The sequence below is a fragment of the Salarias fasciatus genome, chromosome 16 (assembly GCF_902148845.1).
Source record: "Salarias fasciatus chromosome 16, fSalaFa1.1, whole genome shotgun sequence".
Classification (NCBI taxonomy): Eukaryota; Metazoa; Chordata; class Actinopteri; order Blenniiformes; family Blenniidae; genus Salarias; species Salarias fasciatus.
The window spans coordinates 8,809,002-8,820,936 of record NC_043760.1 but is presented as its reverse complement, the minus strand read 5'-3'; the positions used below and the strand labels follow the sequence as shown (position 1 = coordinate 8,820,936).

The 11,935-nt window shown below is 43.1% G+C and overlaps 1 protein-coding gene across 1 annotated transcript; it reads right to left on the bottom strand.

Annotated features, from left to right (window-relative positions):
• Positions 1 to 7,947: 7,947 nt before the first annotated feature.
• Positions 7,948 to 9,139, bottom strand: LOC115403366 (trace amine-associated receptor 8a-like). Its single transcript, XM_030112231.1, has 3 exons — positions 8,976 to 9,139; positions 8,241 to 8,758; positions 7,948 to 8,126 (listed from the first exon to the last, which is right to left on the bottom strand). The coding sequence occupies exons 1-3, from the start codon at positions 9,137 to 9,139 to the stop codon at positions 7,948 to 7,950; spliced, it is 861 nt and encodes a 286-aa protein (XP_029968091.1).
• Positions 9,140 to 11,935: the final 2,796 nt, after the last annotated feature.

The window sequence follows — 11,935 nt, the reverse complement described above, 5'->3', positions numbered from 1 at the left end:
TTTTCAGCTCAATACGGAACGCACACTTTTACGTCCAAATACGTAACGATTCCGTTTTTCAAGGAACGGTTGGCAACTCTAATTGTAACATATTTGACCATACAAACCATTCAGTGTTTTGTATGAATGTAGCATGCCAACAAGGTCGGCTCTGGGCATGCTATTGCCGTATTATGGGAGGGGTGTCAAATTGTCCCCCCCAAAAAAGTAATTGACACAAAGATCATCACTGTCCTGTGCCCCCTTGTGGGTGGATGGAAGAACAGTGAATTTATATGTAGTGTGGGACATGACGTGTAACAACAACGCCAGAACCTACCCGAAGCAGAGTTTTGTGTTTTAAAGAAGCCATCGAGATGCTTCAAATAGCACTTTGGAAGGAACAACTTCAGTTTATCCACCACCACTATGTCAGGTTGACTGGCCATCACCTGCTTGTCAGTCTGGATCTGGAAGTCCCACAGGATCTTGGCTCGATTTTTCTCGACCACCTTTGGAGGTGTCTACCATCTTGACCCTGGGACCTCCAGTCCATACTTGGTACATATGTTCCTGTACACTATGCCCGCTATCTGGTTGGGCCGTTCCATGTATGCCTTGCCTGCCAGCATCTTACACCCTGCTGTGATGTGCTGTACTGTCTCTGGGGCTTCTTTGCGCAGTCTGCACCTGGGGTCTTGTTTGGTGTGGTAGATCCAGGCCTCTATTGATCTTGTGTTAAGGGCCTGTTCTTGTGCAGCCATGATTAGTGCCTCTGTGCCGTCCTTCAATCCAGCCTTTTCCAGCCACTGGTATGTTTTGCTGATGTCAGCCATTTCTTCAATTTGTCGGTGGTACATGCCATGCAGGGCTTTGTCTGTCAATTACCCCTTTCCCACTGCAACTAGCGGGTCAACCCGTGTCTGCGACCCGATAACTACTGCCTTTTTATATGCCTTTCTCACTGCCTGCAGACCCGCGTCTCACCTCCTGCTGGCGAGCAGCGTCGCTACATTTTCCCGTGCTGATGGTGTCCCACGTTGATGACATCATCAGCACGACGGAGCAAAACGAAAGTAAACAATGCAGTGGAAAACAGTCCCTGTTACCTATAGACGAATCTCCTCCTCCCCACGGATCAGGGGAAGCTCTCTGGTCTCGCTATCTTGCCAATGCTGGGTCATGTTGACGAAGGAAATCTCACGGTGTCCAGAAACAACTACTAGCGCGCTAACGTAGCCGCGCTGCGTCGACGTCATCATGTAAGTTCCCAGATGTGTCCCTCCCACTAAAAGCTGCTACAAACTCACCCAGCAAATTACCGGGTTGATTGCAGGGTCACCGACCCGGGTCAAAAATCCGGGTCAAACCCTTTCCCATTGCCATGACTTAGTGGGTTTAAATGTGTTTTTTGGCCAGTGGGAAAGGGGTACATGATAGCTCCTCTGGCTCCTCCGTACTGGGCTTTTGATGTCTGAGGCATTCACTTAGCAGATCATCACTGGGGGCCATCTTCTTGGTATACTCATGGAGGCTTGTGGTTTCCTCATGGATAGTGGCTCTGACGCTCACTAGTCCTCGGCCTCCCTCCTTTCTTTTGTGTATATGTGATCCCCTCACAAATATGATTTCTCTCATATTTTGAAAATAAGCAAGTGCCTTATTAGCTTTATTTTTTTGCACTTATTGTTGCCAGTGTTGTAAAAAAAAAGGTTATAAACCAGAAGAATAACAATGAGGGCCACTATAGCATTTAGAATGAGGGTAGGAACCTTTGGGTGTGGTCGTTGTTTCTGGATGCTCCTCTTAGGGCGTGAGGGTAACGCTTCCTTTTACGGTACGGTAATTACCATGTATTAACATGGTAATTGCAAGGTAAGTACCATGTAATAAGGAGAAGTTACTGTAAAGTTACCATGTAATTACAGGGTAACTATGTTGCTAATTACCTAGGACTTTTAGAGTAATTACCAAGCCAATTCCAGGCAAATACCAAGTAACTACCTGGTAGTAAGTATTAATTACTGGGTAATTATAATGTATATAGCAACTATGTTGTTAATTGCCAAGTACTTACTAAGTAATTGCTAAGTAATTACCATGTAATCATTGGGAAATGTAGACTTTTACTAGGTTTTGCTAGGTACTGCTAGGTGTGTACGCTATGTATTTCCCTAGTAGTCAAGCGGTTTTTACTACTTACCCGGTAACTTCTTAGTATTTCCCAGTAACTACAACATTTCCCTGGTAATTACGGTTGAACTGTAGACTACTGCAAAAGGAAGTGAGGCCTGTTTTCACGCTATTACCTGGTAACTACTTATTCGTTACCCAGGAACTGCAAAAATACCTACCCCGAAATGACATAGTTATTAAAGTGGATTTTTACTGTAAAAGGAAGTGAGGTCTGTTTCCATGTTATTACATGGTAATTGCTTATTTGTTACCCAGTAAATAAAAAAAATCTACCTGGAAATTACATAGTCATTAAAGTGCAACTGTACTGTAAAAGGAAGTGAGGTCTGTTTCCATGTTATTACATGGTAATTGCTTATTTGTTACCCAGTTAATATATCATATGTTATCTATTAAGCAAACCAAAAAAATAAGAAGATGGCAATTCATTCAGTATGTTAAAATAGGCTTGGGTTTATTCCTTAGAAGTAGAAAATGGAACAGAAAAGTGCTTATTGTCTGAACAAATATTCTTTGTAATCTCTCTACCAGTACTATGTATTACTGTCCTGTAACAATAAAAGAGTAAAACAAAAACAAATAAAAGATTTCTATAAGATGCTGTAAGTGTAAACGGTACAGTAACAGTAATACCACATCACTCTCAATGAGTGACTTCAAGTGACGCTTTGCAATGTCCATATCCCTGTCTCCCAGACAGTTTAGAAGCACGGCATTCTTTACAAATAACGTGTGTCTTGTCAAGTTTGCCATCTTTCTTGTAAAATCTATAGTACTTCTAAACGATGGATTTGAACTTTGAGGGTGCGTTAAAAGACATATTCGAAGATTCTGCGCCGCATGCGTGGCTCCCTCCGTATGAGGACTGTCAGGAGCGCACACGTCAGCCGCATGTCAGTTTGTTTACATCCGCGCAGCTGGAACATTGTCTTTTCGCATAGGATTAAAAGACATTCGTAATCATGTCGGACTCTTCATCAGTAAGTAATAACCCTTTGGGAATTACATATGAGCGGAAGAGCGCGCACAGAGGCGGCGACTCGATATGATATGTCATCACGCAAACGCATTCCCAGATTGATTGGCATTGTGACTGCCCAATTACGAGTTGGGAACCATACAACGCTGATTGATTCGCAGGATCCTCCAGTATGTCTTTAAAAATCTGATTCTCTTGTAACTTAGCGCTCCCGCAACTGCACTCCGCCATGTTGTTGTAACTTGTAGCACAGTGTGCAGTGTTGGGCAAGTTACTTTAAAAAAGTAATTAGTTAGAATTACAAATTACTTCTCCCAAAAAGTAATTGAGTTAGTAACTCAGTTACCTCATTGAAAAAGTAATTAGTTACTCAGCAAAGTAACTGACGTTATTTTTCATATTCTACACATTACCAAATTCTATAACATCTATAACATCAAAGATGTTTATATCAACTGATTGAAGAATAAAAACACTTTATACAGTATTTTAGAACATTTAGTATTTATTTGAACTAAATTGCAGTCTGTTAAAAAAACACAAATGTAAACTTCTGGCCATTAAGTAGTGCAAATCTCTGTAACTGTACATTAAGCCTACTGTGCCAGTGGACCTGCAGTCAGTGTGTTCAACTCTGCTCTGGTCGGCTGCTGGTTGCTTGTTTTAACTGAGCAGCTCGTCTCCCTCCTGGCTGCATTTGGGCTCGGGGTCGGGTTAGCAGCAGCAGCAGCAGCAACAGCAACAAGTGTCATGCTAGCATGTGGCAGACGTGGGTAAAGTCTTCCAGTGAGACTTCCAGTTTCAGAACGCTACCTTTGAACGTACTGGACTCGAGCTCCACACCATTGTCTCTGTCTTGTTGTGTTTACCGGTCAGAGCGTGCAGCGAGTGAGACACATGAGCAGGGCATGCCCGCCCACCAGCCAATCATCATCGCGTCTTCATCCCCCCCCCCCCCCCCCCCCTATTCCCTCTCCCCCTCCTCCCTGCTCTCTCCTGCAGCTGATGTGAGCGGCAGAAGCAGACACTCGCGCTTCATTCAATCTAATTGTAGTAACGCGGCACTTCATATTCTTAGTAACGGTAACGGCGTTGCAACGATGGGAAAAGTAACTAATTAGATTATTCGTTATTGAAAAAAATAACGCCGTTACTAACGCTGTTTATTCTAACGCCGTTATTCCCAACACTGACAGTGTGTGTGTGTGTGTGTGTGCGCATGCGCATACGACTTCCGTCCGTCTTCGGGAATGATGGTGCATTCAAGATGCCTCGGAAACACAAGACAGAATGCAGTACAACGTGTAAAAACTAGGGGTGGGTCTCGATTAAAAAAATTAATCTAATTTATTAGGGCCTTTGTAATTTTTAATCTCAATTAATCGCATATCGATATTTGACCCGAGATCAGTGAGAACCTTTCTTTTTCTAATGGATTTTGGTATAGTGAATCAATATACAATCAATACATAAGCTTAAGCCACAAAACACTGTTTTTTTCAGCATGGAAGGAGGAATTTAACGAAGACAAATAAACCAATACACATTGATTAGTGCAACTTTTGTTGGGCTGGGCGAGGGTCCTTGAAGTAGTCGGAGTGACGTCCTCTTCAACTCTAGCTGTATGCGAGGCTTGCGTGTTGGCCGCTGCTGCGACATTCAGATGATATAGCAGGCTCGATGTGCTGCGATGGTATGCAAATTCTTTGCTGCACAATGTGCATCCAGCTTTGGTTTTATCCACGCTGCCATCCGCTGGCTTTTTAAATCTAAATTTTCTGTGCACGAGACCAAGTAGTGCGCTGTCGTAGGGAGCAGTGTTGCCAACTCCCCAGTAAGGAAAGTCACTATTGGCTGTCCTAAAAGTCGCCAGAAGTCGCTGGATGAGGTCGTTACCTAATTTGCAATTTGCATGTAATTGTAATGGACGCTGTAGGAGAGAGGAATAACGTCATGGAAGAAGCAAAATGTGAGTTAAAAACACACCCTAAATATGTTTCGAACTACAAATGAATTTTCTTCTGTTTATTCTTGGTTTGTCAGCAAGTGAGCAGTGGCGTATTTGCGCACACGCGATTCATTTGAAGTGTGGAGGAGTGGTGTGGGTCTCCTCTCTGCTCTGACTGCAGCAGGGAGCGCTGCGTGAGACTGGCCGCCTGTGAGTGCTTTGGGACGGGGGAGGGGCTCACGCAGCACCGCAGCTCATTGAGGACAGCAGCTGCAGAATGAGGCGTCCTGTCACGTCTCCAGAGCACCAGAAAAAGTCGCTAAATTTGTTGCTAGTCGCTTCTGACAAAAAAAGTCGCCAGGAGGCTTTGGAAAGTCGCCAGATTTAACGAGAAATTCACCAAGTCGGGAGCTGTTTCGTTGTTGTGTCACAGCGAAATATGTCCGGGTGAAACTCGTCCGGTGACAAACGTTCCGCGACAATTTGCGATAATTTTTTTATCGCGTTAAAATTTCTGTAATTAATTAATCGTAACTAACGCGTTAAAGTCACAGCCTTAGTAAAAACCGATGCAACCTTGAAGATTACCGATTAGGCACACAGCGAACGATGCATCATGACTATAAGCCGTCATCGCATCGATACACACTGAATGAATTGGTACACTCGTATCTCACACGTATGTATCTCGATCACGATCGATATCGATTAATCGCCACATCCCTAGTTGCTACTCCTCGTTGCCTGGAGTTGTAACAGGCTGAGTGCATATGTGGAAACTGTGCTGATGGCTGTAAATAGTAATATTTACTCCTTGTTTCATGACTGTCGGTGTGACTTACTCACCATATTTGACTTTGGGGTCAGTAATAGCTCACTCTCTAAAGTGGGGGGACCAATGCTCCTGCCCCCTGACCAAAGTGCTCATGTGATTGGATTCATATTCCACTTTGAAAAACTGAGTCCCACTGTAAAACATGCTTGGATATGTACTGCAAGAAATTATAAGATGTACATTTACCAAAACCCCCTAATGTATCTGGAAGTCACTTCTTTTGGAAATTACCATATTTTTCGCACTATAAGGTGCACCTAAAAGCCTCTAATTTTATCAAAAACCAACATTGCGCCTTATAATCTGGTGTGCCTTTTTTGCGGAAAATACGGTAATAAAGACCACCCGGTTGTCAGTCAGTGTTGTTTCACTACATTTCTCATAATTCTTTGCCACCTGATCACATGAGCAAATAACCTCTGCTTGCTTGTAGCTAAGCTAGCCAGTTGAAACAGAACGGCAAACATGAAGCTTCATCCACATTCTCCACCTCTAACCTGTCAATCACCATAATCACACAGTTTTTCCTCCAGTCTCCCAAACGGGGAGCACGGCACGCGGCTGCGCAGCCCAGTCAGAGGAAGCTTTACGAGCAGCCGCCTGATGCAGGGAACAGCCAGCTAGACGCCCGCTTAGCGGCCCACCGGCCAGCGTCACGGTGAGCATCCAGGTGAGTGGCCGGCCGGTGGCTGGCGGCCCGCCCTGGCGACGTGGTGAGCGGCCGGCCGTCCACCGGCATCACGGTGAGTGGCTGGCTGGCGGCCCACCCGCCAGCAACACGGTGAGCGGCTGGCTGGCCGCGGCTGAGCTGTCAGTGGGGGACTTCACTCAGCAGCTAGCTGGACCCCGGTGATCAAGCAGGTTAGACCAGTCGTGGCCGCGCGCTGCACTGCATGTCCGTGAAGAGGAGCGGACCTCAGTCAAACTTGCTTTGATATGTCGCTTTACTCACTATTGAACACATTTCAACTAAGAATGTAACTACCTAGGTAACCAATAAGTATTTTGCTCATACAGAAAGTGGATGAATTTTGTCTCCCTTTTTATTGGAATGGACACTATGGCGATGTTTCCAGATGAACTGTGCAAAGCTCTGCTCCTGGACACGATTCAGTTGATTTATGTGACAGCAGAAATTGCCGTGAGACTGGGTTGTCTATTCTATATGCCTTATAATGCAGTGCATAAATATAAAAAAAAGTTTTTCAAAAAAGCCATTGATTGATGGTGAGTCATAATCCGGTGCGCCTTATAGTGCGGAAAATACGATATCTTACGAAACAAACGTCACCTGATTCAGATTCTCTCTCTTGAAAAAAAAAAGCTTGAATAATCTATAAAATAATTTCTGATATACAACAATAATGATATAAAAATGTTAGAAATTGTTTGTTATGTGACCGTTTTGTGCATTCTGAAACAAAAGTGTAGACACAGAAATCGCTCCCCTCAAGTAAAATGAGCTGCTGCTCTGGGAATGTCTCTCTTTCTTTCAAGGTTAAATGTAATTGAATTGCTGTTGAAAAAATAAACAACAATTAAAAAATAATAATCATCATCACAAGAATTACTACAGTGCTGAATGAAAGAACAGTTTATTTCAATAATATACATGGTACAAAAAATATTCCAAAGATCCCTTCAAAAACAAAAGCGTCACAATAAATGAAAAAGGATAGGCTGAAGCACCAGGCGTGTTATTGCCTAGAATATCAACAGTAAAAAGAAAAAACAGTAATGCTACATTATACTCTAACTCAAAAGTCCTAATTATATTAAAATTTGTCAACACACATAAGCATTTATTATTTTACATTTAAAAATGTTCTTAATCATCAACAAAGAACTGCATAGCTTTAATTCATCAGTGAGTCCATTCCACATTTTGACGCCCAAAACTGAAACATATTTGTATTTAATATTGGTCATCCTTTATGGAATAGGTGAAATATCAGTGACTATGCATTGTCCTTCCACATGTCCATTAATTGTGAGCAGGACTGATTGTCTCTACAAAATTCTAAGATGACTGGAGTCAGGTTTCAGTATTTTACATGTGACAATGAGCTTGGCAGATTTCAGAAACCAGGGGTAACAAAAAGCATAAATCATTGGGTTCAGACAGGAGTTAAGGCAAAAGAGCCATGTCTCTGTGGGAGTAGGTGTGAACCCAGCTGAGCTGCTCTGGCCTAAAACAGTTGAAATATAAAACGGAGAGCAGCATGAGAGAAAGGTAAGGACAACTCCACCCAGAGTCTTAGTGGCTTTCAACTCAGAGCTTTTAGCACGCACAGTCACTGAACCCTGAAATGTCTTAATCTGAGAGCGCATGGCCCGGGCCTGAGACACAGCCACCACAAACACTCTCATATACATAACTATGATCACTGTAAAAGGGCCAACAAATGTCAGGAATAAGTCCACAACTCCAACGGTGTAATTAACAACCACTACACACTCTCCATAGCAGGAGTTATACCTGCCTGGATTTTTGAAGTTATCCTTCAATAGGAGGATGCTGAACAAAAAAGAACAGGACCAACAGAGAGAAATACAGAAAGAAACTCTTGTTACAGTGACTTTAGTGGAGTAGTGGAGAGGATCACAAATAGCCACATAGCGGTCGACTGATATGAGTACCATGGTTCCTACTGAGGCCGAGATGATTAGGCAAGTCAAACCACTATATAGTACACACATAATGTCACCAAGAAACCAGCAGCCGTTGGTTTGGGCAATCAGAAAAGGCATAACGAGGCCCACGAAGAAATCTGAGACAGCCAGAGACAATAGGAAGAAGTTGGTGGAAGTGTGGAGCTGCCTGCATTAAAAGAGGAACATCACATGAGTTATTAAGTGATTTCTTTGAATAAAACATCAAATCTATCATTGGCACATTGGGTTCATTAAAAACATGAACACGTATGGAAAGTGGCAGTTGACATCATATATTATCACAAATGAAAATATGTCGCCTTGTAAACATGAAAACATTCAACATATTCATGTTATGCATGAGGTGGATGAAAAGTTGCTACTTGAAGTGGGAGATGGAGATAATGACGAGCAGGTTGAGAGAAGCAGTGAGCAGAGAGATGAAGGACAGCAGAGAGTAAATGAGCACAGCCTTGCTGAGTGGACGCTTCGGCTTCCAGCAGGAGGTGTTGAAGAGCTGCGGGAAGCAGAGCTCAGTTTCTCCCATCCTGACAGAGTGAGGATGAGAGGAGACGCTGCTGAGCTCCAACAGCTTTGTGACCAACCCCTCTGTCATCCAGCTCATTTATCTCTTTGTTTCATCTTCCATGTTTTCCCTCAATGAATCTCCCTCCTCCCCCTCACATCTCTTGCATCATTCTTATCATTTAACACTGTGTATCAAATTATTTCTTGAAAAAGATCAACGATTCGATTTCAAACCGAGTTTCGATTATTAACAATTCTTGATTCTCGATTACCAATTGTTGATTTTCCATTTGACAACCTTAACCCAAATACACCACAAAGCTATTGCGCCATTCAACATTTGGGTGCTGAAGCATTTAACTTCCCTTTTATTGAGCAACAACTCAAAGTGCTTTCTGTAACTTCTGAATTATTGTTTTTTACTTAACAAGTGGAAAATAAAAAAGTGTAAAAAACAAAATATGGAAAACTTGTTTCCTTTGGAGGTTGAACTTTCTGAAGAATACAGTGACAGAACACAGTGCACTGACTTGTGAATGATGAAGTTCTTCTGAAGATTCATTGTTGTGTACAACTAGATTCTTGTGGATTCTTGTGGATTAAGACCATGTGGTCCACATGTTTAGGAGTGAGTGTTCTCCATTGTGCTGAAACAATGTCCCCTGCTGGGAAGAAGATTTTCTCTGTAGTAACCTGGGATACATACGTATCATTTGGCCAGCTTGGCAAGGAGAGGATACACATGATCTTTGGTGCTCCACCACTCAAGGGGGTCATGGGTGAATGGAAGTGAAGAGGATTCCAGATACGAACCTCTTCCTTGGTTTGTGTTGACTTGGGCTGCACTGTGGTGACAACACAAAAGGTTTGGCCAAGCAGTGCAGTTAGAGAGGATGGTTTTGAGGTGAAGGGCATGGCGGGGCCGTCCTCCAGCTTTGGGGATTCATCTCCAACTTTCTCAGCTGTGTCACCCTCCTCATCATCATGCTCCTCAGCCAAGTCATCGTCACCTTCCCCCTCAGGCATTTCAGCCTCCTGCCTCACCTAGGGCTGGGTACCATTCGATATTTTTCAGGTACAAGTACTATTTCGATACCTCACGTACGGTAATGGTTCCTGAACAGTACTTTTTTTGGTACCTGCCTTCACGGCGCACAGACGACGCCATGACTGCATTTGCACTTCATGCCACTAGGTGTGCTGTTGCATGTTCAACCTTATTTTACACAGACACCACAGAGGAAGAAGGGCGCCGCAGCTGCTGCAGGGCAGACTCCCTCTGCATGTTGTTAGAAAAAGAGTGTGAGCCGGCAAGACGTGGTGACATGTTCAATGATGCGATACACCGTTTTTTCAGTAAAAGAACTGAACGATCGTTTCCGCACATTTTATTTACTTAGTGGCAGTTAAACTGTATCACAAGTAGTTTCTGTACTCAAAAGACCAAGATTCCTTGTGGATAGAACATGCGCAGAACAGTATTTAATGTCCCTTTCAACCGGGATATTGAGTGATTCACATGACAGGAGAGAGGGAGAGAGAGCGAGAGAACGGGGCGGGGGGTGGGGGGCGTGGGGGGGGGGGGGGGGGGGGGGGGGTGCTGGGATTGGGACAAATAGTTGGGGGAAAAAAACAGATACCAGGCTCCCAGCATGTTTATTGACCGCGCAGCCACTTTAAGAACCGAAACCGATACCTGTACACACGGGAAACAATAATATAACACAGGTTAAAGCATTCATATTTCAAAATTATAAAGAAAATACAAAAGCATCATCATAATAATTCTTTCATTTTAAATCCCAAGTTCCATTTCAAGCTCAATAAAAGCGTTCTCAATGAAACTAAGGCATTCAGTTTTTTAGTCTTGGATTAGCAATGTTTCTATTACAAAACATTCTATTGATCAGATAAATAATCATCATCAAAAGTAGTACAATCATTTATGTCAAAGGAGAGACTACCTCGAGGGATGCAGTCTCTGTAGTCACTCTGCTGTGCTGTATGTCTCCACTTTTTCATCCTCTGAAAGGAGTGGAAGAGCTTTAAAGCAGGGATCGAGGGCAGATGTGGCTCTCTTTTGTAGATGTATATCTCTTCCTCAAATCTTCCCGGATGGCATGCTTGATTTCACAGGTCATCGAGTCATCCTCTGGTGTGGGGGTGAAGTCGGCCAGGAGTTGTGCATGTAGTGGGGCGCTGATGGAGAGAGTAGGCGTGCTCTCCTTGGACAGTGTTGTGGTGGCCAATTTCATGGGCTTGAGAACCTGCAGGCACTCAGCGTTGGACACGTCGGCTTCACTCAGTGTGCAGATGTCATGTGCACCTTTCCTCACCATTCACACAAACATGACTCAGTCATTTAAATTCACAATCTCAATAAACAGGGTTTTTTTTTCATTTATATTGACTGATGTTTTTCACACCTTGTTTTAGTTTTAGAGAACTATAATAGTTTTGGTGCATGTCAACCTATAACCTCTGAGCCAGACAACTTTTACAGTGACAGATGGACACAGCTAATTGGTTCACTTTATCAATAACACGTGTATGTTTAGCATACTGGGAGTGTACTTGATACACATATGTGAAAATGTCACACTGGTACTATTGGCAATAAAATTAGGTCTAATAAAATCTTAAATCCTATACTTACTTTAGGAGAGAGGAGCGCAGACAGCATTCTGCTGTTCAAGAAAACGATCAATCATATCATAGCCACTGTTCCACCATGTTGGAGCATCAATCTTGAGTTTGTGTTTAGGCAGTTCTGATAAAATAAAGAAAAAAAAGGCAATTGCCAGCAGCCTACATT